This window comes from Vombatus ursinus, unplaced genomic scaffold (genome assembly GCF_900497805.2).
Source record: "Vombatus ursinus unplaced genomic scaffold, bare-nosed wombat genome assembly UNPS02014809.1, whole genome shotgun sequence".
NCBI lineage: Eukaryota > Metazoa > Chordata > Mammalia > Diprotodontia > Vombatidae > Vombatus > Vombatus ursinus.
In genome coordinates, this window is record NW_020954587.1 from 5,805,436 (window position 1) to 5,832,832 (window position 27,397).

A 27,397-nucleotide genomic window follows, 5' to 3' on the forward strand; every position below is an offset into this window, starting at 1 on the left:
GTGTGTGTGTGTGTGTGTGTGTGTGTGTGTGTGTGTGTGTGTGTGTGTAAAAAGAAACCATTTCCCATGATAAGGCATTTAAAAAAATTCATTGTAAAGCAAAAGATTGACCACAGAATCAGAAATTATGTCAGTATGACACCATTCATCTCTTACCACGGTGTGGTTTAAGGGGTTTTCTTCCCTCAGTTCCAGTCTGGCTTTCGGAGCTTCACCATCACTTACTGGAATTTTCCTATTACAAAGGATTATACCAGCTGCATGAAACATTCCTCACTCAGGAAAACATTCTCAGATTTCCCCAGGATAGACCATTTCCTAATAACTCCATTAAAAAAAAAAACCTGACCTACTAATACTTCATTCTAAAGTAAAATATGACCACTACTTCCATTCCCCCAAAGATGGTGATTTTTGAAAGTTAAGTTCTCTTGAAGGCAAGAGTCTGGTCTCCTTAATCTACGGTTAAAGGGAGTAGCATTGATGTATATTAAATTCATGGACAAGCCTTCCAGTTTTTAAAAGCCATTAACTATTCTAACCTCTTTTCCCCTACACCAAGCCTCGTTGGAAAGTCAGCTAGTGTGGGCTGATGTAAACTTTCTCATCCTGCCCTTAGACATTTCACCAGAAGGTGGGAGTAAAATGGTCCAAAAGGGATGGAAAGAAGCTCAATAGCCTAGATAAAACTTAAAACTGGATTAATAACCCCTGAATTACCAAGAATTGATTGACTGGCCCACAGAACAAGCTCCCAATAAACTTTCAATACCTTCAGAACTTTCCCCACAGCCAAGTTCTTTGCCATGGACTATGAAAATTAGTTTTCACAGTGACAATACAGCTATCTGACTATAAAGAAATGACTGAGAAAGAGAATGTGTGAAGGGAGATATACACTAATATCATACAAATGTCAGCTGTTCCATGCTAAAGAGGGAACTGCACATCTGTGCTATGCTGGTGCAGTAGCACTGAGACTTCTTGTCACAGAAAGCATCGATAAAGAATATACCTTGGTACCAACTTCCAAATCCCAGGGATAAAACTGCTGACACGAAGCAGAAACAAAGTTTCGTCATTACCCAGAAGAGCAGCTTCAATCATCTAATGCTTAGCTGCCTTTACCCCATTGCTCCAAAATCACTGATTAGGAAGCATAACTGAATTGTTGAAGGATTGAAATCAGGAGAAAATGTGTTCAGAGAAGGGCAAGCCACAAGGAGGGCAATAAGGAACCTGAGACTTAAATGAAGAAAAGGGCGGCTGTTTCTCCGTTTATTACTGAGCAAACTATTTGTTTTAAACCCATATCCAACACCAACCCACCTGGGCCCACACTTCTGACATTTAGAGTTAAAGCAGCATATAGACTGGGATTAATTCCCCTTCATAAATATGAAATAATAAATTAAGTATGAAAGTGCATTGAAAGGCCGCTTTAGGGGCTAATCTTTTAAAGGGCGTCAATGCTTCACTGAACCAGGTTGCCTGTTAAAACTGTAAATCAACGGCTGCTGGCTAGACAGGCAGATCTTTATTCCCCACCCCTTTTGGGAAAGCCATGGCTGCTGTGAGGTGGTGGCCACAGAATCCTTTTGTACCTCCCTCCAGGCAGGACCCAAAGGGACATGTCACAGGGGGCTCAAATCCTCCCTCTTTGGGGGAAAGATTAGGAAAGTGTGTCTCTAGACCTAAACTAGAACATTTACCTCTCTTCATTAATTCCACACATTCGGACCCTTTCATTGTTCATCCAGCTATGAACATTGCCATACAGGGGGGTTGCAGAAAGCATGACGTCTTCTTAAATCGCAGCTTTTCTTCCAAGTTTTAGGCTATGAAAATAATATAAAAAAACAACACCACCACAAAGTTGAGATGAAATTCATAGAGGGGGAAGTAGAAAGCAGGACAATGTGGTAGGCTTCCCTTCAAGTAATTAATAATGAATGCCAAAATGGTGAGGGTAGTATGCTGTCTGCCTTGAAAGAAGAGGCAGACACCCAGCAGAAAAGAGGGGAAATGGAGGGCATTTCTAGGTCACACAAGATGGAATTTTTCCAGTACACAGCAGTAAAATTAAGGCTCCTTCTAGGTCCATCCAAAAATGAAAACTTCTCAGTGAATTTCATTTGAGTTGGAGAAACAACAAAGCTGATCAACTTGGACTACTACATCTACTAGGGACTGGGAGGATAGGGAAAGTCAAGCAAAATTCCAAAATACACCGTTTTTCTCCCCTTCAGGATACAATTAAAGCTTAATATTAATGACTGACCATTTTCCAGCAACACAGGGAGGGCAAATCCAAATCATCTTACGGTTTGTGGTGGTTTTTGTTGTGTTGTTGAGCTTGCATATTTTGGGCTTTTTTTTTTAAGAGTTAAGGAAGCAAGGAGAATAAGGCCTTGGGCAAACACAGGTAAACATGGAATGGTGCCACATGAATAACTTAAAGTAACTTGAAGATCTGAGGGTTAAAAATAATAAGTGGGCTGGTAAACCTCCACCCCAACTCTAGATTTGATTAAGCACCAAACCTAGGGCTATATCACCTCAATGATGTTGAGGGTGAGAGCTGAGTAAATTCAGTGAGGTCTGCTCACTTGGGGAAAGAAAGCATTAGCCAGCAGCACAAGTATTAGCAGTCCTGACCCAACTGAGCTGCTGGCAAAAGGACACGCACCAGACATTCAGCTAAATAGGTAAGTCCAGAGACTGAGGGAGAAGAGAAGGGAGAAGGGGAAGACAGAAAAGCCTCTTCACCTTGTATCTCCTCTTGCCATCCTCTACCTGCATTAAATTCTAGTTTGCTGCATGAGTGAAGTGTCAGGACAAGCTGCATTTTATTAACAGGATTATCACAGCACATGATTTATGCCAGTGCAGGATTTTAATTGCTCTTTGGAGGTTGAGTTGTTTCTTTTGACTGAGTTTCTGCCTGAATCCTGCTGCTAAATGCTGGGTTAATAAGTAGGAATCCTTTAATGCTCAGGACATCCCTGGGCTCTTCCTTCCTTCCCATTTTTTCCACAAATGTGTCACCCCCTGAAATAATCTCTATGTGACCACTGGGGGAACTTTTCTTTCTTCTCTCCCTCACACACACCCACACAGTTTCCGAAAGCCCAAATGCTTAGCAAGTAGACACACTTCCTTTGTTAGCCTGAAAAATATGCAAATGATTGCTTTTACATTTGTACTGAGCGGAGCAGGGGACCAGATTGCATGGGGTCGATTGGAGGCACCACACGTTTCCAAAGAACATTTCACTAGAGTGAAATGAGTGTGTATGTGGGGAGGGGGACAAGAATCCATAAGCTAGGAAATCCCTTTGCATCTATTTTTCCTAGATAGGCCTTTCATCCAATCTTCCCACCCAACATCTAGAACAATGTGTATTAATAGTAGATTAATTGTACTACACTCCCAGAATAGTGTATCACTCAAAAATGACATTGGAAAAGAAAAAAAATCTACTGAGAGTAGAAATCTGTAGAGATGAGATAGGATAGTGTTACTCAGAAGTTATTTCACCAGGAAGACACTTTCTTAGACAGATTTACTGGTTTCCAGTCGCACAGGCTCATGAGAGTGATAGGCCTGCAGCACCAGCCTGGGAAGATTGATGTAGGGTTTTCCATAAAGCTTAGTATACTGGCTATGGTCTCATTATGTATGAAACCAAGTAAGTTTTGGTGTTTGCAGTGAAAGTTCTAGAACACAAGCTATCACACACCTTTCCCACCTTCTTTTTTTTTAAATGAGGATTTTAGGTAGGCTAATGTCAAAAGAATTGTGCTACTGATCTTTGCTTTCTTATTATGACATCATTAACATTAGAGCAGCATTATGCCTGAATTAAAGTTTGTCATTCCCCTGATGTCTGTGAGGATGAAATATTGAAACACTGTGTTGAGGGCCACTCACTGAATCAAGCTAGAATAACAAAAATTGGAATAGTGAAAGCCCTGTAAGCAAATAGTTCACACGTTAAAGAAACTTAAACCTTCCCTTTCCTCAACCCTATAATATGTTTAAGGGCAAGGATCCAATGGAAAAAGAAACAATTCAGGCTAAAAAAAAAATCTTATGAAAAAGGGGTCTAAGTGGAGGAGAAGGGCTGCTAAAATTACCCATATTAATTGTCCATACTGATTAAATTTGCCCCATAACTGCCTTGAATTCCTACTTCATCAGGACAACACACCTCACCTAGACAGCACTGCCTTCTAAACCCTTTCCCCTTTTCTCAGAGAACACTTTGAATCGGCTCCCCTTGCCCATCCCCCACCCCCAGCGGAAGCCGCAGTTCCTGCTTCAGCATAAGAAACACCTGATTCTAAAGATATTTAAATGTGCCTTTTAAACCAGCTGCTAGGGGAAATGTGCTAGGTTTTTAAAATCATCACACTAACATGCTACTCCGGGCTTCTTCCTACAGGTTTTACAATATTATTACCTTACAGATCCTGACACTTTCAAGAACGGGCTTTCTCTCTCTCTCCAAGAGAGGAGCACAGCAGTTTTTCCTTAATATTTGGGGAACTTTCTGTCAGGTACTAAGTCTGTTAGGGAGAAGGGGAATAGAGGAGGGGATTTCTGCTATTGTATGGTACTGTGGGATACAACATGCACATATATTTATAATCTTTCCCAGCCCCAATGAACTTTTTGTGAACTGTTTAAAAGTGGAGGTCTGTTGAACAAACAGCGGCGCCACTGCCAGCCATAATTTCATTTCAACGAGCAACAGACTTTTAACTCTTGAGGCTCTCCCTTTTCTTCCCGTGTTGAAGGAAAGAGCAGAATGGGAAAAGGTCCACTGAAAATCATCCTGACCTCTTCTTGCCTTAAGCAAACAAACTGCATTCTTCTAGAGTACAGAGATCCTTAGAACAGGCCACTGACCTACCCTTTGCAAAGTAGCTGCTGACTTCCAAACCCTATTTTTACCCTGCAAAATGTCTATCTTTTTCCTCTCCCACCTCACTGCAACCCCATCTGTTTCTCCTATTTATGTGTGGCTACAGGGTTATCAAGTTATCCTCTCTCTTCACCACTTTCTATGCAATTTCATAACCGATTTTCTTCATTTTGGAATTTTAATCTCTTCACAACCTGGCCCATTCCTACCTTTCCAGTCTTCTAGCACGCTATTCCCCTCCACGTAATCTGCCGATACTTCACATTGGCCTACTAACTGTTCCAGGCACACAATGCTCCAAACTCCCATCCTCCAGCCTAGAGTGCACATATACCTCCCCTCCAACTCCCCAAACCCTGGTTTCCTTTAAAACAGCAACTGCCACCTTCTATATGAACCTTTTCCTCATACTGCCTAGCTGATATATTCACACCTTCCCCAAACCACCCAAGTATTCACCACTTAGAATATATCATATACATATGTTAGAATTTTGGTTCTTTGAGGGCAGGGGCTTTTCTCTTCTGTCTTTGTAGGATCAGCACTTAGCACAGTGTTGGCACAGAATAAGCACTTAAATGCTTCTTGATTGATCTATTGATAGTTTGACCTTTGCAAGGAGCATGAGTATGTCCGTGGCTAAGAATCAACTTTCTTCTATCAAATACTCCACCCTAACAACCACGGTGCTGGGGACTACCCGTGGAACTCTGGGCAAAGTGTGGTGGCACAGAATTAATGTCAATCAACAAAAATTGATTAAGCAACTATGATGTGCCAGATGCTTTGCTAGGTGCTGGGGATTCCAAGATAAAATGAAACACTACCTGCCCTCAGGGAGCTTATATTTGAGGAGACAACACACACACAAAGGAAAGATAACCTGGAGGGGAGGTCATGCATCAAGAAAGATTTCGTGTAAGCAGAAGTTTTAAACTTTTTTTGTGTCATGACCCCTATTCAAATGTATAAAATGAAATATATGTTTACAAAAGAAACCACTCAGTTATCAAAATATTTATTTTTAAAGTTCACAAACTCTTAAGAAATTCTGATATAGAAGATGGCACTAGAGTGAATTTTGAAGAGAAGAAAGGATTCTAAGAAACAAACTGGGAAGGGAGTGTATTACAGGCACAGGAAATGGCCAGTGCAAGGAAATGGGAGATAGCCCACTGAAAACTGACATTTTAAGAGAACTTTTAAGGTTTGCAAAGTGCTTTGCATACTCCATCTCACTTCAACCTCACAACCACCTTGGGAGGTGATTCAGGTATTCCCCCTATTTTACAGATAAAATGAGGCTCACTCAGAGAGGTTAGAGGACTTGCCCAATGGTCAGAGCTAAAGAGTGTCACAGGCATTATTTGAACCCAAGGCTTCCCTGACTCCAAGACCCCACAGTCTAAGCACTGTCAAGTATGGGATTTTCTTTTTAAGGATAAAGGTGTTTGTTGTTAGATATGGCAGCAGATTTATCCTTAGAATTCTCAGCCACACCACTCCACAACCTCCTGTTATCAAAAGTCACACCTAGGTATAGTGGTTTGAACAATAACTGCCAGAATGTCAGTCAGCTCGGTGACAAACATATTGTACGTACCTATCACTGTGCCATTAGATAGGGATACAAAGAAAGGTAAAAGTTCCCACTCTTGAGGAGCTCACAATCAAATGGAAGGGAAAACACCCAAGTTACCACATACAAACAAGGATAAATATATACAGGATTGTATAGCATAAACTGGAAATAATCAACAGAAAAAGGTTAAGGGAAAATCAGGAAAGGTTTCCTGCAGAAGGTAGAACTTTAGCTGGGACTGGAAGGAAGCCTCAGAAGCCAGGAGATGAGGATGAGGAGAGAAAGCATTCCAGGCATGGAGGTCAACTAGTGAAAATGCCTACTCCAGAGATGGTAGGGTTTTCTGTGTCACGGGATTGCAGAGTTCTTGGTGGAGTTTAAGGTACATATAAGAACACAGAAAAGGTGGTGATGGGGGAAGTTTGCAATGACGGTATTTAATGAAGATACATGATCAAATTCATCCTGAGCAGTGCTCTCTACCTACTAACTTTTCAAGTATGAGCTGAAAAACTGAACCCTTGTTTTGGATTTTAGCTGCTTTTCTTTACTTTTTTACTTTGAGCAAGAAGAAGGAAAGATGAAGTCAAGTTGGTTTTGTAGAGGTCTGGTTTCTAAAGAGCAAACTGAAAACATCATAGCCACTAAAGTGCTCAGAATATGGAACACCCACTTCCCACAGAAAAGAGTTCGAAAAATGCAAACACACATATACATATTATATCTGTTTTTCAGAGTCTTGTCTCTTGCTCTCTCTACTGTTTTGGCAATCTATTAAAAAGAAAACCAGGGAGAATTTCCCATTTGGGTCCGAACTTTGTGAGGCCTCGTGACAAGTGATTCTGGCAGAAAAGTTCTGTTAGCAGTAAACTGTAGTGGCATGGAAACTCACTAGAAAATCCAGTTTTGTGGGAATATGCAGTGGGGGACAGGAAGGGCCCTGGAGCCAAGAAAGAGAAAAGTATTAATTAAATAATTAAATGATATTTTATTGGGGATGTGGAGAGATGATGCCATTTAGAAGCATAGGAGTATGAAACCTTCACCAACAACCCTCATCTACCACTTCTCTGACTTTCTCAAATGAGGGTATCTTTACTGCTATAGTGCAAAAAGAGTGCCCCTAAGGGGCCGGTAAGAAAAGAACTGGAAGGTGGGGCAGGAAAGGAGGATTACAATGAAGTTATAGGACAGAATACAGCAACCAGGTTCCTTTTGGCACCTTTGGTTTCTATTCTTTTTCCACCATTGTTCCTGGCATCTAGCCAATTTCCATTGCTCAGCCTTGACTGATCATCAGCAAGACTGCAAGCTTCTGATGGGCTAAAAGCCTGCACATCTCGCTAGTCAAGTGGCACCAACAAAATAAAACGTAGTAAAACCAAACAATCTTGGCTCTCAGAAATAAACAATGCTACAAACTACCCCGGCTTTCTAATTTTCTCTAGTTTTGGTTCAAGGCTCCTGCTGATATATTTCTAGATTTGTTAAAAAAAAAAAAAGCGCCCCATGGGGCAGACTAACCTAAAAAAGACAACAGGTTTTGGGGAACCTTGAAATAAAAAAGCAAGCAGAAAGAATCATGTGTCTCACAGGCAGATACCTTCTCCCACTAAACACACCTCAAAACCACTTATCTTTGGTTCGAGATCAAGAGCCTCTGTTTCCGTTAAGCAGCAATGCCAGTACCATGGACTCAGTGTGGTAGGCCTATGAACCCTTATGAACCTTCAACAGATTAATTACCACAACTACCTGAACAAGCTCTAGGCCCAGAGTTATTTTAAATGCCCTCTTCTTTCTAAACTGTAGACAAACCTTAAGGAAACAGGCCATCATTAATCTATCATTGCTTGATAAATAAAATGTAACAAATAAACCCCCACAGTTACTGTTTCCCCTAGTTTCTTGTCCCTGACTTTCCTTCCTATCCCAGCGGGAGGGAGAGGGGAGAGAAGTACAGAGAAGAGTCAAGAAGGCTGCAAAGTAGCCTCCTCCCAGCGACCATGGATTAGCAGAGAAGGTTTGACCTTTACCCATCCCTTGGTATTTGGCATAACCATAAAGCTAACTACAATGAGCAACCAGAGCTTGCTATCCTCGATCTCTAAAATACATCTTGAGTCATGCACAACAACGATACATTTTGGGTGTAAAAAAAAAATAGGAGCAAGTGATGAAGATTCTATTTTAGGAATTTTTTTTAGGTGGGGTGGGTGGAGGGAGCAAAGCTCCAGGGCCTCTTCACTCCTCCCTCCCCACAATGTCCCGAGGCTCCCATACTGTCACGTGTTGCGCGAGGCTACCCGGACTTTCCACCCGGCAGGCTGGTAAACAAAACGCGGCGGCCGCCGTGCAGTTCCGAGGCAGCTGGAGCCGCCGCCGCCAGCCCCGCCCCACAGCTCCCTCCCCCACCCCCCCCCCCCCCTCCCTCACGACTGAACCACGTCTGTCCGTACCTCTCGGGCTCGCTCTCTCGCATCTGCTAAGCCCGTAAGAGGTTGAGCTAGTGGGCGAACCGAGCGAGCCCGAGAGGTACGGACAGACGTGGTTCAGTCGTGAGGGAAGGGGGATGGGGAGAAAAGGAAAGGAGTGAGGGGCCTGGAGAGCGGGGACAGAGAAGGAGGCAGTTCGCCTTTCTCCGTCAGTCACGCCTCCGACTGGCGAAAGTCACACAGCAGCATCTAAACATATGCTCCCTCCAGCCAAATATTTCTGTTCCCTCGCGCGCGCTCTCTCGCCCCGGCCCCCCCCACCATTTTGTATTAGTAATAAATTTAACAGCATGAAAGGTAAGTGGGGAGGAGAGTAAGTTTAATAAGAGAAAATAAGAGGGACGGGTCACTGATTCCGTCTCTTCAGTTAGGGACAAGCAGGTGAGACGACCTACCCAAAACATTTTAATAAGAGGGGTAGAGGAGGAGAAGGAACGATAGCAAGATTCAGAGTGAGACAGGAGCGGTGGCAAGCAGGCAGAGGACCAACTGCGGGTGGTAGGCCAGTATCCCAATCCACGGCCATGCTATTGAACTTCGCTGGCGTGACAGCATCTCCTCCCCTCCCCCCAAACAAATCGAAGAACTAAAGGAGAAAAAGCCCCCACCCCCCATCCCGCCCTGCCAACAACCACAAAGAGATTTTCAGCTACGACAAACCCCGGGAGTGGAGCTCCCCCTCTCCTCCCCAGCCCCCCCAGCTGACTCATCCCCCCCACCCCCCAGCCGCTGGAAGAGGCGAGGAGCCCAGATATTGAATTGATTAGAGGCAAGCAACCAGCCCTCAGGCCCAAGCCCGGACTCGCTGACCCCACCCCTTCCCGGGCTTCCCTGTCCCTCCCCCTCCGCCCCGGATTTCCCTTCTGCTTCTCCCCAAGACCCAGCAGGCCAGGCCGGAGATTAAGCCTTGCAGCGGGGAGTCTCTCGGGTTGAATCCGGCCGCGCCATTTTACACACGCTCGCGCGCGGACACGCACGCATACACACACACACACACGCATACACACACACGCGGAAACGCACGCACGCACACACACACACACATGAGGTTTCCGCCGCGGCTGCTGCCAAGGACAACAGGCGGCGACAGCAGCAGCAACGGGGCTGGCTCGGCAGCGGCTGCTCAGTCGGGGGTGGGGAAGGGATGGAGACTGGGTCGAGAGAACTGGAGGGGTAGAGGCGATGAGCCTGGCACTAATGCTCACTTGAAGTAATTAAGCCAACGTTTCATACTCGGGGCAAAGTCTCAGGGAGAGACAGGCCTGGGCCTCCCCTACCCGATCCGCCCCCGTTTAACCCTTTTCTGCCTGCAGCGTCCGACCCGCCTCTAGGCCAGCCCGTAAACTCGCAGGCACACAAGCAGCACCGCGCGCCCTCGAACGGCTCGCTTTTTTCCCTTATACGCTTGTCTGGGGGTAAGCTTAGGGCATCAAACCACCACCGCAGAAGCAGCATGCACTCCCCCACGCGCGCCCGCCCCTTTGCTCGTGCTGCAGTCATGAAGCTTCATGGAGGGAGGAACACACACGTTGCCATAGAAAGCTGGGCTACAATTTAAGTTGAAAAGGTGCAGTGACTTCCGCAAGTAGATGATGGAAGAAAACAGAAACCAAGTTTGAGGCTGACCCACACCCTGCTATGGGGCGGGGTTGGGTGTAGAGGAGTGCAACACACCGCAAACCTCTTTCCCATTCTTCAGGATTTACTCCCTCCTCCTCTTCACTACCACCACCACCACCACGGAAACCTCTTCACACAAACAAGGAGGCCAGGGCCGGAGGCGCGAAAGGGTGGGCAAAGGCGGGGAGAGGAGGCTCCACAGATCTGCCACAGGAGTACGTTGGCAGGCATATCAAATCCCGGGATATTACGTTTGCCCAAGTGTGGCAGATACGGCCAGACCCTTCCCTCTTCCCCGCCACCCTCCCCCCACCCCAGGAAAGAAAGCTGTGGCTCTGAGGAGTGGACACCACCCTTTACTAGACGTCGGGAGCTCTTCCAGGCCACTTCGTTCACAGTCGCCGAAAACCCACAAAGTCCCGAATGATGATCCACTACCCCCCACCACACGCCCCCGAGAAGAAAGCTGCTCCCTCATTATTCAGCAAATGGCCGGCGTGCAGCCAGGCAGATATAAAACTTGGTTCGCTGCCTCTAACAGCTCACCTATGGTTAAAAAGGTCGTGTCATTTTAATGGCTGCCATTTCCCTGGGCCTGTTTCCCCCCCCCCTTAAAAGTTTGTTGGCGATATATGCTTTAGAGTTTGGGCAAGACCGCTTACATAATGTGACAGGGATATCGGGAAGTTGGTGCTCTTCAAAATAAGCCCTCCCGTCATGGGGGCCTTTGCTTGCGGGTAGCCAAACTGGGGTATTGGAAAACCCACCTTAATTAAGTCTGGGCAGGGGCTTCTTTACTACAGAGCAAGGACCCCCTGCGTTTCAACCCTCCAGGCGGATTCAACTAGTGACCTTTATACTACAGAAGATGGAGTGAGGGGAGAAGAGAGAGAGATTGCAACACCAATCATCTCTAAGGTTAGTTTTCAAAGGAAAATGCCGAGTGGAAAGCCAGGCCTCCCGTTTTTTACTTAGAGCCAGAACTCAACTACAACTTAACTATATCCCAACGTGACCCTCTCCATGCTAAAAAGAAATTCCTGATAATGAATGTTTCATATATATTTACTATATAGATAGTGGTGGCACTTAAAAGACATTCACATTACTTTCTAAAAACAAAAGTTTTCCACAGCTGTATCTTCCTTTGAGAACACTGGGCCATACATATCAACTTCAGGAAAGGGGGACGGAGTAGATTCGAAGGGGATTGTTTTGAAAAGGGAATTCAATCTTGTCGTTTTTTCTCTTTAAAAGAAGAATAGTAAGAATCCCAGTCTGGAACTCTGAGCAACCAAAACAAAGCAGTGGAACAACTGTAATACAGATAGGGGCCAATGAATTTTTGTAGCTGTTTAGACCTTAATTACTCGTGTTTGATTCGTGGGACTAAGACACTACACGGCCAAGGTTAAAATGCCCTGAACAGCTATGAGCAGATGTGAGTGAGTTGGCAGACGGGCAAATGAGGTCTGCCTCTAAGTCAGATAACAAGTGACTAATACATTGCATATCGTTGAAAGAAAATTATTTTTCTCTAATTTGCATTTGCTTAAAAAAAAGAAGCTCATGAGCATCCCTCCTCACTGGCACTAGCATAATCCTGGAAATGCGGCTGGGTTGCTTTAAGAGATTTGAAAGGAGAAAAAAAAATTGCCTGTTTTGGAGATTGAGACTTGTTTATCTGTTTGCCAAGGTGAAACTGGTTTCACAAGCAACATTCCTACAGAAAATGGCACCCATCTTATATAAAGAGCTATATGTTGGACTAATTTACAGAATTGATGCTGGAATAGTATCATCACTAAAAATTCAAGTTTTAGTCTGATATTTAGTGCCTTGGATGTTATAGGTATTTAATGTTAACTGGACTAATTCTGAAAGTCATTTTTAAAACTCTAGCTGAGGAAGGACTGAAGAAGCTGATTTAAAAACATCCTGACCAAGGCCCAATGACCAAAATTTTAGAGATGGGCAGGATTTGACTTAGTGGAGAGCTCAGAACCTAGAAGATAACAGGTTGAACCGCCTAACTCATCTCAGTTCTTCCGCACATAATATTCAATTCAGATTTTAGTTTGGGAGAAAAGCAGCAAAACAGGCAGCCATGGCTACAGTAGAACACTTTCTGGCTTGACTGATACATCTGAACCAACTGCTTTTTCGTTTTGACTACTCGAAGTGCTTTGACTTTGTACCAGTAATTCAGTGGAAGGTTTGTGGCAGTGTGCAGTATAGTTTAATATGTCACAGAGTGGGTGGTATCCTGTGCAGATTTCAGGATTACACCTTTATTTCCTTCATTTGAAGGCTTTTTTGCAAGGGGCTCATGGAAGGGAGGACCCTGGAATGTCAAGAGGGAAAAAGGGGAGACAGGGAAGGGGCGATATGTAAAAAAACTTTAATCCAAAATCTATCCTCGGTATCCAGAAGTATACACACTTGCATTTACAATTCAGTAAACAATTACAGGAGTGAAATTCAAAAACAGTGCCTAGCCTCCTATGACAACATCCATACCCCACACCTAACTGCATGACATTCCTGTTTAGGTATTCACTTGGAGAGGATCTTCCTTAACCTCTACTGTCAACTTCCAGAGAACCCACGAGATAAATATAAATATAAGTACCTTTTTCCCAATAAACTTGCTTGCCTACAAAAGCTGTTCTAATATTAGAAACTTCTTCCTATCGTGAAGTCACCTCTTTCTTCCTTTCACAGACTAGCAAGAAGCAGTGGAAACCTGGGCCAACCTGAAACCTAAACTCCTTTTCCCAATCAAACTTGGAGGAATAAATAAGGGTGGGACTTATAACTCTAAAGTGACATTCAACTCAACTCTCATTCAACAGACACCTTTCTCTACCTCAGACAAAACAAGTCCCAAATATGTAAATATACACATGGGAGCTTCAGACTCTCCCTGTTCAGGGCTCTGACAGACTGGAACCAAGTCCCCACAGCTTGCTGCTGTGCCTACTGCAGCAGTGCTTGGCTTCCCTGCTCCCATAGTGAGAGCTTTGTGTAAGTGCAGAAGAAGCGAAGGGCTGCTAGAGCTCCAACAGCTGTCACATTATTTGCACTAGCTGTAAACAGCCTTCACATTCCCCCCTTACCACATAGTTAAATCCAGACTAACAATCCACAGTTAGAGATCAAACCAACAACAGCAGCATTGTGTCTGCCTTCAGTGCCTTAACACCAACTACTGCAGCTGGCTGGTCCCTCTGGACAAGGGACCCCCCCCCTTCACCTCCCCCACCCCCCATTCTCTACCCAAGGATAAAGAGGACCATGTTTACTACAGCTGATTATTCAGGCAACATAGCTATCTCATGTCTCTCCTGTCTATCTGTAGTATATCGCCTCTCTACAACTACTTTTTTTTTCTCCTGGAAAGGGCCCAATCAGACTGTCCTACTAAAGACAGAGGGGGAGGGAGGGAAGGGACTTTGACATGGAGGTAAAGTTTATTCAGCCTCATAAAATTTGGGAGTGCACCCAAGTAGGGCAGAATAGAATTTCCAAAAGTTCAAGCTTTTCCTTTTTTTTTTTTTGTTTGTTAAAAAGCACTTAAGGAGGTAGGGCTTGGAATCCTTTAAGATAGCTTAATGCCTTGCCTCTCAGAAACTGCTCAACTCACTGGACATTTACTGGTTGCCCCACTGATCAAAACGTCGTCTTTATGATTTTTTTGTTAAGTTGGACATTTCCATAATCGTCATTATTAGTGCAAATTACATGCCTAATCGGTCTTTAAATAGATTTTAATTAAATAATCATACAAGGCTCATTTTATGACTTAAGAAAGGCATTAGTTTTCGTTATAAACTTTCCAGCAAGATAAAGAAGAATAATATTGGGCAAATACTTCCTCTCAGAGAATAACCAATAACTTACTGGAAAGAGTGTCTTGGAACTCACCCTGCTTCACTCAATAGCTAAGAAAACAAAAACTATACTGTAATATTGCATTTGTTTACACACAACTTCCTCTATCTTTCTCTCTGGTTTGGAGAGCGGGTAGAATTGTTACAATAATGGTTTACTTTCTTTATTGGGCATTTTAGAAACTATACTAGTTTGTTGTAGAAACATGTCCCATAATGCCATGGTGCCATGTTGTCACCGTCCTTCCAATCTCAGAAATGTTCTTAAACTGAAAATCGAGAGAATGTTCCTACCCTCCCCATCTATTTTCTGCCTTTATTTCTGCCTGTATTCTGTCATGATGCAAAGCAGGCAGACCGTGCTTGTTAAATACCGTGTAAAATGCTGTTAATAAAATAATAAATAAGAAGGACAGAGGCTGCTGGTTCCACTGATGTTTTGACTGGAAATGCCTTAGCTCTTGTAATGTGTTTATGGGAGGGCAGACTACTCTAGGATTTACATAGTTTGGACATTTCTGTACTTCATTTATTCTTTCCTAAATGACGTATGCCCAGAGTTATTTCAAGTTTGCATTTGTACAGAACTGTTAAATGCCTCGGAGTTAATCTAATTAAATATAGCTTTAAAGTAAAGCAAGAGAGGAACATGAATTCTGACATCATAACTCTAATTTTGTACTTGAGGGCTGAAAAAAAATACCAAAATGACACCGATAGTGCCACATGCTCTCCCTTGCCTTGCTTCCCCACAATCCACAGGTCCAAGGGCCCCTAGTTAGTAAAGGTTAAGACTTTTATTAGTAAAACTAATAAAGGTCTAAACTGACTCCCTCACATACAGTTAAATCCATACGGTTGGGGGCATGCTGCTAGGTATTGCCTTTAAAATAAAGTAACTAAGGGGAGTTGGGGGAATGTCTGGCCTGGTTTAAAACAAATAAACAAACAAATACAGTATTCACAAAACAATGTCAGCAAAGTATGCAAAGAAATTCTTTCCAGAGATAGAGAGACGAGCAATTCATGCTTACTTGAAGCTCTTTCCACACAGAGACTTTTAGGAAAAGAAGAGGAAAAGGGTGAGAAGAAAAGGAGAGGTCTCCTGTTTCAGAGCTGCCATCCCCTGAGAGTCAAGAACCGACTGTAGCTTGAGTGAAACGCTGACTGCTCCCCTGGGAACTAGGTGGGAAATTTGATCATACTGACTTAATTCTACAGCTTCATTCTATACAAGCCAGGTCTTTTTTCTAATGTTAGGATTTCTTCCTTCATACATAAGGATCAAGAAGAGATGCCTAGTAGAGTTTATTGAAAATCCAAACTGAGACCTCACACATTAGGACTTAATCACCATCAAACAAAAATCATCATCTCTTAACTTCTACTTCCTGTCATCTCAACTCTTCTGATGATTTTCTCTAATCTCTTTAGTTCACATCTCTGTAATTTATTGTTCCTTCTCCCAATTAGTGAAGAGAACTTTCCAAAGATGACCTCAGTATTTTTGGGAGCCATTTCTGAACCATAAAAGTGACAAGAAAGGCAAGTGTATTTCATAATGAAGGCAAAAAAGAACCCAGGCAGTCACACCAGGCACTTGCTTGCCCTCGAGAGAATCAGGGATTTGAGCTTTATCTGGAGCTGTGACTAACAGGTAAAATCTGTGGGTTATCCTGTCTGACCTAGGTTAGGGCTACATACACACTGAATAAGTAAGTATGGTGCTTCTTCCTACTTAGCTCCTGGAGCAAGTGTGGGACAAGATGGAAAACAACTCTGACCCACAGAAACCTGACTGATTTATTTGCTCAACTAAGAGTTAGGGCCCCTGCTATGTGCAAAACATGCTAGACTTTGGGGAATTAAAAAAGATAAATTAAGATAGTCTCCTTTTCCTATCACTGCAGAAAGGGGATGGAGGGCATGCTGAGATAAAAGTCACTTCTTGGGAGTAATTTTCCCATTCTCCTATTTCTGTACCAACAGCAGAAATCCCAATTCTTATTTATACTTCCTTTCAGGTCAGAGTTCTTGAGGCATTATACCCTGAATTAAATCTGCCAGCATACTGCCAAATTAAGGGGGTGGGAGGCTATTAGGAGCACACCTCACTTTATAGGAGTGACATATCATTCCACAGAAAAAGAGTGACTGAATTCTTCCTCTCATGAAAGCAACCCCCCTACCGCATGGAAGTTGTATTCCCTCCCCACAAAGTTTCCTAAGGGAAATATGACCTGCTTCTTAGCCAGTGAAACCTTTGAATAGGCAGGAAAGGGAGGAGAGTGAATGTGAGTGGGGTAGTAGATGTAACTGCAGGAAGGTTATCAATTCACTAAAAAAGATCCTCCCACAGTCACTTTACTTTTCTAAGGTAGCAAGCAATAAATGCAGAGTTATCAAGAACCAGAAGGACCTTCCCAGAATCTGTGAGGAATATGGATGATTTGACATTCTGTCCTACCAACCAAGAGTGCCACAAACACTTGAAGGCAAAGCTGCCCCATACACAAAAGGCAAAAAAATACTAGTCTGAAGGCTCTTACTAAAGCATACAAGTTGAAATTTGTCCATTCAGGCCTTCCAATATATGTACTTAAGGATAGCTCTCCTCTGCCCCCACCTTTTCTATGGATCATCTCTTTTTTTTTATGCTCTATGTACCGTTCAAAAGAAGCCTAATCTACTTATCAGAGAAAACCTAGGACCAGTCTACTCAGAAGTTATGCTTTTACCAGACTACTTTTTCCAGGCTGTCTCTTGATTTTTCAGACATAGACTTAAAACAACTACACAGTCTGACAATCAAATGCATAAGATCACACCAAGATGACATATGATTAATACACAATGGCCACTGCTAATGCTTAAAGAAAGAATAAAAGCCATCCCAGTTGATGTGCCCTGGCAGCCAGCGCAATGCAGTTGGTTTACATGCAAAGAGGGGGTCTTGGAAAGAACAAAAGAGGTTGTAGACCTCACCTAAGGGCAAGATCCTCTCCACTCTGAGATCTGATGGACCTAAATGGTACTTCTCCCCGATAAATCTATAAACTGAGCTTCAAGTTATCTGGAAGGCTCTCTAAAGAAGGCTCCAATAAGGAAGCTGGGTGACTGCAGTCATCCTTCTAAGAGAGGAAGGAAGGGCAAGGGAGGGGCAGAGTGGAAGTCAACTTTTCCCGGGCCTTGGGAGGGGGTGGTCTATCGTCTAAGTAAGTCTGACTACTAAGGAAATAGGTCAGGAAGTAGTTTTCTTCTTTAAAGGTGGATTAAAAAAAACCCCTCCCCTCCAACCCCTTAAGGAAGTAAGTTAAGAACTCAAGTTCTTCTTTAAAAGAGACCGGAGGCGGAGGGATGGAGAGGCGAGGAAGCGGAAGGATATATTTATTGGGATGCAGAATTTCAAGCAATTCCTCGTTCCAGCACTCCGGTCCCTTTCGGCTTCACCTAGAAAGGTGATACCAGTCGTTCGTATTTCTTCAAAGCCTTTCGCCAGGCCCGTCAGTCAGGCCAAGTTTGTGGCCAACGCCATGACCTGAGCACAGGTCCGAGGAAACCACGCTTGGGCTGCAGGGACAGACAAACGTGGTTTCCCGAAGAACACCACCCCGGCCCCCACCGCCTAGCTTGAAAGGCGTGAGAAAACGGGCAGCATCTCTTGCTCCTACTTGTTAAACCTCGAAAAAGATGCTTCCTTAAAACGATAAAACGACCCCGCCGGTCGCTTAATTGAGGCAATACAACTCTGCCCAGAGTATTACTGTGCCACAGAGCGGAACTCCTCCACCCCTCCACCCCCTTCCCTAACGGTCCAGTGAATGCACTCAGCGCTGGCAGCAAGTGAGTTGCCAGCGCCAGCGCCGGTGGACTCCCCCATTCTCTCCTTTAATTGTCTTATCAGACTAATAAAGACTGCAGCCTTTCCAGGGAAGGGGGAGGGGAGGCAACACAGGAAGATTTTAAAATTTAACTCTTCGGATACTAGCTATTTTGGTCAGCTGATGAGCTATTTCTTTGATAAAAAAAAAACAATGGGGGGGGTTGAAAACAGTGGAAATCTTGAATGAAACCACATCTCTTCAGATACCATGTAATTAAAAGACCTCCTTGCCTTTAACGGAAAAATGTTATTTTGCTTCGTTGAAACTCCCTATTTTCTTGCATTGTCCTCTCCCTCAAATGTGGAAAAATATCCTCTTAAGGGGTCAAGAAAAAGAAAAGCTTTCTACACTGGTTTAGAGTATCGATCCCCTGAAACTGCACAACTTTATCTGCCCCACCCATTGCAAAGCACCCTCACTTTATTCCTTTCTCTCCCCCCCCTCCCCTCCATCCTCCAGTTTTCACCTAGACAATAAATTTAGTTTAATTTAGCTTCCGGTCTTTAATTTTAGCAGGTCTCCTTTTTGCATGCAAATCAATATGGCAATTACCATCTAAAAGCTCGCCCAGCCCCGGGTCAATGTAAATTGATCATTGTCCGCCTTCTACAAAATAACACCGGGAGTCTGTGGTGCATAATGAGATTATACTGGAAACTGTCTTTCAGATCACAAATTATATTTCATGCTGTCAGGATCTTCTCCAAGCGGACTTCCTTGCATGTCTAATCACACGGCACCAAACCCATTAAGGCACAAGGGAAATTTCGAATGGGGAAGAACAATACTAAAAAATAAAAGTGTGGTTTTCCACTGAATCCATGCACCCAGGAACCATCTATTGAAAAATTATTAATCTATGTGATTTCCAAAATGACAAAACTAGTCTAAAGTGAGCAGCCTCTCTCCTTTTTTTCCTTTAAGAGAAAAATACGCTTCCCATTTCAGATTCTGCACTCTTCCAGCCCTCTACTCTCACCTTACCTAGTGGTGTCTCCCCCTCCCCCGGGCCCCCCAATCATCTATCCTAGACCAGCACAAAGTAAGAGTCGAATTGTTTCACTAAGAAAGGTTTCCCGGGGAGTTGGTGGCCTCCAATCTTCCCGCACCGTGACTAAGACAGTACATTCATTAGATTCTGGCTGAGGTTGAGGCCCTCCAGAGAAGCCCTTGGCAAAATATTCATTAACTCTGCCCTGGGAGAGAGTGCCAGAGCTACTTTGCCAAAGGTTCAGGTCCTAGACCTTCAGGCAGGTCTAAGAGAAGGTCAGCCTAGCTGAAAGAAGGTCAGCTGCAGGCTCTGTAAAGGGATCTCAGTTTAAACACCATTACAACCACAGCTAGGGCCCGAGATTGCTTACCTAGCAAGAAAAGCTCCAAGTTTCCCCAATACTCCTCTAAATTCTAGATGCAAAAGATGTTTGTTCCCATTTTTTAATATCAACCCCCCTCCCCCCAGCCCCTTGTAGGCTACGTGGCTCTCATACTTAGATAAGAGTAGTTTTAATATGGGAAATGCTTGTGTTATTTAAGAGGATATACTACAGGTAAGAACGGGGGAAAAAAACCTCCAAAAGGAAGAGATGAGTCCATCTGAGGTGCAGAGCCCACATTTGCCATAAAATGTCATACTGCCCCATGCCTCCTTTTTTTTCTCCCTCTACAGAGAAGGAAATATTTAGTATTCAATGTTGGAGTGGAAAGAGTGACTGAAGACATAAAATCTGGGTTCAAATTCTAGTTCTACTACCTGCATGAGCTTGGGCAAGTCTGGGCCACAATTTCCTTATCTGTAAAACGGAGGTAGAGTTGGACCAGATGACTTCTAAGGCCTCTTCTAGCTTTCAATCTATGACCTTATCATAATCCTTTTCAAGACCCAATGGAGTGATCAAGTCTGAAGGCAACTGAATGTACTATAAAGTCCATAAAGAGGAGGTTAAGACCTAGGAAAAACAATCTCTAAACAACTACCCAGCAGTCCAAGTCCTAGAAGAGCTCAATACAACAGACTTGAAACACAAGTAAACTCCCCCTAAACCCCAACACCATGACTCCCAAAGTCAGCTTTTCTAAGGATTCTTTTCCTCATAAAACCTCAACAATCTGTTTTGCCCATCCTATCTCTCACCACAATACACGCAATGGCATTTGGCCCCAGGGCCCAACAAAAAGTTACAGGATTTCTTGCATGGTCCAAAAGATGGATTTTCTCTGAGTCACCATGAGGTGTTTCCTTACTCCCCAAGTGCCAACCCCCATACTTACAAATACCCTTAGCACCATTTTCCACTAATTTGAAGAAGGCTCAAAAAATTGATCTGGGTCTATAGAGGAGATATTCAAAACAGGACAGTTTCTCACTGGTGCTTTCTAAACACACATTGAGTCAAAGTTTGTACAGGAGCATAAGATTACCATAAACTTCAGCAATGCTCAGAGTACTGCACTAAGTGAGGCAAAGCACCTATGGGACCTTCCTGAGACGGGTTATGTTTTAGTCAGCTAGCTGCCTTTTCTCACATAGTCTGCGAAGTCTTATTTCATCCAGGGTACTATCAGGAAGTTCACTCTGGTCGAGGAAGATGTGTGATCTCTCCATTGATGATTAGGCAACCAGGTGGCACAGTGGGTTGAGCCCTGGGTCTGGAGTCAAAAAGACCTGAGTTCAAATCCAGCCTCAGCATATAGCATGAATTTAATAAATGCTTATTGACTATTAAAAGTACTTAATGTAATAGTTATAACTATTGTAATACTAGCTGTGTGACTTCGGGCAAGGCACTTACCTATTTGCTTCAGTTACATCAACTGTAAAATAGGGATAATAACAGCATCTACCTCATAAAAGTGCTGAATACTAGCACATAGTAGGGGTTATATAAATGCTAGCTATTACTGTTATTAGGGCAGCTAAGTGGCCCAGTGGATAGAATGCAGGTTTCTGGAGTCAAGAGAACCTGAGTTCAAATTGGATCTCAGACACTTAATATCTGTGTGACCCTGGGCAAATCCTTTGACCCTGGGCAAATCCTTTAACCCTGCTGGCCTCAGTTTCCTCATTTGTAAAACAAACTGGAGAAGGAAATGGCAGACCACTCTAGTATATTTGCCAAGAAAACCCCAAATGGGGTCATAAAGACTCAGACAAGACTTAGCAACAAGCAAATTATTCTAATTCAGTTATTAAGTAGGCAAACAATTTGTACTTCTGGTGTGAAGAAGCAAATATAACAGTAAGAACCATCCTGATCCGCCACCATATCAATGAGAGTATCGAGGGAATTCTTCATATCACTTCCGACCATTTGCTTTCCTAGACATCATGATATCCAGACACTCACCATCATTCTGTGGAAGACGAAACCAACTCTAAAACTCATACCTTTTCAGGTATTTCCCACTTCAACTACAGGACTTCATCATGGCCCTGAGTCATGTAACATTCTTAACCACCTCACCTTTCCAGCTTCTCTTTAAGTCTCCTTCATTAAACTGTAAGCTCTCTGGGGGCAGGGATCATCTTATGCTTTTTTAAAATTCCTGGTACTTAGCACCATGCCTGGTGCTTAGGGAGCTCTTAATAAATGAAATACATTTACTTGTAATGGATTTCACTACCATGCTTTTGTTGCTTTATTATTATTATTCCTGGCCCCTTCAGACTCCTCCTGAGGACTGTACTCCCAATAAAGTATTGGGGTATATATACCAAGATCAGGCTCAAAGAAGAACACACATAATCCATGCTTCAGGCAAATTCAACATAAACCGGATTTTATGTGTGGGCCTCCTACCTATAAAGGTTCTCACCTGGGGATCTCCATTCATCTTTTTCCTTCCTCCCTCAAACACTTCCTTCAACCTTAACCTCCCAATCTGTTCTACCTGGTTGCTCTCCCATTGTATTAGTTTCTGGCCTTTTATCCCCAGTAAATGAAATAACAAATGTGATTCAAAAGAACCCTCCCCCCAACAAATTGTGATGAACAAAGTCAGAGTCAGTCTCCTCTTCAAACCTTTATTAGAGAGGCTCTGAAAATCAAGGGAAGTTGATTCTACCTGAAAACCTCCAGACAAATTTTCTTTTCATGCCCTTAATACATCCTAAGGATGCCAGAAGACAGGGGGTACCTCGTATCAAGTTTTGGCCACTGATTTTCCTCCCTCACCCTTTGGCTAGGCCATTTCAATGTCTTCCTTATTTAAGTACCGTGTGTGTGTGTGTGTGTGTGTGTGTGTGTGTGTGTGTGTGTGTGTGTTTTGGGGGGGTGTCATTTAGAAATCCCTCATTTTCATTATTAACATTAATAACAGCTAGCAATTAGGGCTTTATGGTTTACAAAGCACTTTATATGTACTCTTTTGAGCCTGAAAGTAGATGCTATCTCCATTTTGGAGGTGAAGAAACTGGGGTTAAATGACTTTCCCAAGGTCACACAGCTACCAAGTGTGAGGCAGAATGTGAACTCAGATCTTCCTCACTCCAAGTCCAATACTCTACCCACTCTGCCACCTAACTGCCTTTTATGCAATGAATGTACCATATGTATTTCCCATGCAGAAGTATATGTATGTATGTGTTCCGGTAATTAAGAATCTCTAAAAAAAAGTAGGATCTTATTTTCCTAGGTCTCACTCCACAGAAGTGACTTTGCTCTGTGTGTGAGCGTGTCCCGTCTGTGTGTTCAGGAACTATTTATACAAATATGTAAGCACTTTCTGTCTCTGAGTGATTCTTTTCATACACCTTTAATGGGTCTTTGTTCCTACTGGTCTCTTCCCCTAAGAATCTGTAACAGAGTTTCTGTCTGAACACGCATATATGTGTCTTTGACTTTTGTATGTCTCTCATGGTGTATTTCTGGAAATGTCTGTGTAGATGTCTACCTGTCTGCAACATATATCTAAAGGTGTGTGTGTTTGCAACTCTTCCTCCTGTGTTTAAATTTACTTCTCTACCCTGTCATCTGATTGTACAAGCCTGTGTCTGAGCAGTCCGGTTGATGTCTCAGTCCATGACTAACTTAGTGGGAAAACTTAGTAGTAGTATGGTTTTCACCTGAAGACATGACCCCTTAGGACACCAAAAGAATGAAGGAATCCTCTGTTATCCCCTCATCCATACCAGTCTAACAAAGGGAGCTCATTAGCAAATGATTCCTCATTTTCTGAACCAATCTCCCATTAGGCCTACACACACACATCACACTAGGCATTCCTCTGAACTTGTCACCATTATCTCTGCATACACATACCTAGCTTTCTACATAATAATTGCAGCTCCGAATTTTTTCCCATGTATTACTATCATTACATAGTCTATACATCTACTAAAATCTATTTCCTGTCCATAGGCTTCCAAAGAGCACACTCCTACTACAGAATCACTCCACTGAATCTTAAGGACCTCCCGGCCTTTCCAGCTGCCCTATAGCTGAATTCTTCCATATGTGTTGTCTCTCAATTCTGTGTGAGCTCTCTGAGGACAAGGACTGTGGCTTTCTGTTTGTAGTCCCCAGCACAGTATCTGGCATGTAGTAAGAGCTTAATAAATCTTAATAAATGCTTTTCCATTCAGTTTCATTCCATCTATCTCTGAATCTGACCTATAGATGTCTGATTCTGGGACCACACAATCACATCATTCTGTATGTCATCCCGTGCCTGTATTATGTGCATTAGTTAACTTCTTTTTCTGCAAACGTGAAGGCCAATGAACTCATTTACTCATGCCCCATATCTTCAAATATGAGGGAGTCAAATCTAAGTGTATGTGTGTATATACATATTATTATATATATAGAGAGAGAGACAGACAGACAGACACATCATCCTCACTTAAAAGTAGGAAAGTAATAAGCTATAGCTGAGTTTCTGATAAAGAACTTCTGGGAATAAATATCTAGCACCAGATTCTTTGGGTTGCCCTCCCAATAAAACCCCAAACAAAAAACAACACCATACTTAACACAGCAGAGTACCCAGGAACACTGATACATACAAGAGAAAGGGAATCCTAGGTAGGGTCATACCTTTCTTTCCCCTTCCTAATCAGACTAATTTTTCAAATTACCTTCCACATTGTTAAAGGGTTAACATAAAACCCTATTGACCTTTTTTCTCCTCCCTCATTACCCCCACTCTCCCTTTCTATGCTCCAATTTATCAGCTCTAAGAGCCTGTAAGGCAGTATAAACTGACATCGCCTAGCCAGAACACCTGAGAACCCAGGAATCTTCAACTCTGTTTGCTCCATTCACCTTAGAGGTGCCTGGGGGTGAAAAGGGGAGTAAGGCTGACCGAGCCCTAATAACAAGCTTTAGCAATCCCAGGGAAGAATATTCCAAACGAACTGCCGCCCTCTTCCTCCTGTTCAGCTTGGGTTTTTCCCTGGAGCTCTAACTCTGGGCAGACCTATTTTTATCTGTTTAATCCCGAACTGGGCAGGGAGCAAACCTCGTCGGGTTCTCAGAGAAAAGAGATGGGGGGGGGGGAGGAAGAAGAGGAACAGCGAGGCAGAGTCAGGCAGAGACAGAGCTAGCGAGTGAGAGTGTGTTAAAGAGCCAGAGCCAGAGCCTGAGGACAGACAGCGACTGAGAAGGCAAGGAAGAAAAATGGATGTCTTGGCTGGCTCTGTTTCCCACACTGAAGGCAATACCCAGGAAAGTTAAATGCCTCTTAATCACACCTCCTTCCTGCCCCTCCTTCTCTCCTTTCCCCCTCAGTCAGTTCCCATGTCTACCTTCAAAACACCCCCCCCCACTTCTCAAAGGTGGATGCAGCGTGGGAGGCAGAGACCCAATCCTGCAAAAGGCTGAAGAATAGTTAATGAGTTGTGCAACTCATTGATCCAGAGAATACTTCCTAATTAACTCTCAGTCACCTATTGGTGAAGGCATCTCAAAGTACTGCACTGGGGATAAACCAAAACCCCTAGCCTTCAAAAGAAGAAACCTAATAATCCACACCCCACCCCACCCCCATAGCAATTAGGGTGCTCAGCACACTGCTGGCCACCTTCGAATTAAAAACCAGGCACAATATTAATAATCCCAATTTTCCCCTCAACGCTCCCAGAAGAACAGTAATTTTAAAGTGCAGACTGAATAATGGCTTGAGGGTGAGGAGTGGGGGTGGGGGTAGAGTAGAGAGACAAGGAGAAGAATATTACAGAACTGCCCACATACACGGCCAACAATTAAAATACCCCACGCACTCGCCATCTTATTAGCAAAGCCGAACTCAACACCAAGTAACCATTGATTTCAGCTGGTTGTGTCTGTTTCCAATGCCACAGAAGTGTTAGATGGCCAGAAATATCCAAGTTGCTGTCTGTGCCTACCACCCACCACCTTCTGGGGTGGGAGACTTCCTCCTTATCTTTGCTAACCGACCAATTTTAGGTATTCTCCGAATATAATCTAGCTAAAACCTATCTTTGAGACCAAAGACCTCTTCCCATACCTAACACAACTCTGAAAAAAAAAAAAAAAGGTTAACAACCAAAGCTGTCTAGACTCTATAAGCCTTTTCCACCAGTCTGTGTGCACACCAATTTGGGGCTCTGACGTTTTTTGCTGTTGTTTATTTTTAAATACACATAGCCCTCCTCCTCATCCTCCTCCATACGCACACACTTGAAGTGGCAAGTCAGCTTACTTTCTGGAAAAGACTCATTAGTAGAAAATTAAAGCTTCACCCATCTCGGCCTACCATTGGTCAGGTACACATACAAGTAGCAGCAGTTTCCTAGACCTCGGAGCAGCGGAAGACTAGACCAGGGAAACTGCACGGGGAAGGAGGAACGCGGGAGAAGAGAAGGGAAGGGACTATTTTTTTTTTAAATCACGAATGACCCGCAAATGTCGCTCCGGACTCGCTTTATCAACAGCAAACACATATTTCTTCCGCAGCACACAGCCACCGGAGTTGGCAAGGAATTCACCCAGCCTTCCAGGGCAGAAGCGGTCCCTCGGCCGGGCCTGTGTTCACCTTGGCTCGAACCCCGCCCCCCCCATCCGCACTACCCGGCCCTCCCATCTCCTCCATCGCCACCCCATTCGCCAAGTTCCACTCGCCCCCAGCGTCCCCGCCACCTTTCCACACGCTGGACGAGAGCTTCCTCGGGCGGAATAAACTTTTCGCTGGCACTGGACAAGGACCCACACCAAAAAACAACCGCACACAAGGAAAAGAGACCGACAGGAATTGGTTTCCACACAACCAAGGTCTCCTAGAGTCCGCACCTACTAACGCCTCCCCCCACCCCCCACCCCCAAAAAAGACTGAATTCCACTCCCCCACACCCCTCGGAGACCAGAACTTTCAACTCAGTCCTCAACGCCCCCGTGGGGGGTTGGGGTGCTGGTGGTGAAATAAACAGCATAAAATAACGTTTAAAAAAAAAAGTGCTAGACTAGGAGTGGAGTAGAGGCGATCGCCCCCCACCTCCTGCCCTCCCGCTCCTCCCCCAATCAGCTCTTGCCCCCACCTTTTAATCCGTGTGATTCGCCCTCTCGGCCTTGGGGAGGGGGGAAGGGCGGAGGGCTGCCCTCTGCACTAGTGCTCCCCGATCACTGGGCCCCCCAACACCACACGCCCAATCTTTTCACGGAAAAGAACGATCGTCATCCGAGAACCAAACGGCGTGGTTTGTTTTTTTTTTTTTGGTTGTTTTTAAAACAGTTCTCTCCAGACCCGAAAAAGCCGACGGCTATCTTCCTCCTCCTCCTCCACCGCCACCACCGCCGCCGCCCCCACCTCCTCCTCTTCCTGCTCCGGGCTAACCTGGAGCGATCGGCAGTTTCCCAATTTACCGCGGCCGCCCCCCCCCACCTCCCCCCAAACTCACAGTCGCTGCTGCTAGCTCGCACATACACGAACTGCCTCCAAACTTCCATTCCGATCCTCGGCCGTCTCCCCCCCCCCGCCGCCCCCCTCCTTCCTCCACCCCCAGCACACCAGGAGGCAGCAAACCCCCCAGGAGGCGG

At 44.1% G+C, this 27,397-nt stretch overlaps 1 protein-coding gene across 6 annotated transcripts in view; it reads right to left on the reverse strand.

Moving 5' to 3' along the window:
• The window catches only part of BCOR (BCL6 corepressor), a 151,679-nt gene that overhangs the window by 34,332 nt on the left and 89,950 nt on the right, over positions 1-27,397 (reverse strand). For all 6 annotated transcript variants that reach the window (XM_027875643.1, XM_027875646.1, XM_027875644.1 and 3 more), the window contains exons 2-3: positions 1,713-1,838; positions 157-235 (exon numbers count right to left, since the gene is read on the reverse strand). In XM_027875643.1, coding sequence (XP_027731444.1) covers positions 157-235; positions 1,713-1,798 — 165 coding nt within the window. In that variant the 5' untranslated portion in view covers positions 1,799-1,838. The remainder of the gene's footprint in view (positions 1-156; positions 236-1,712; positions 1,839-27,397) is intronic.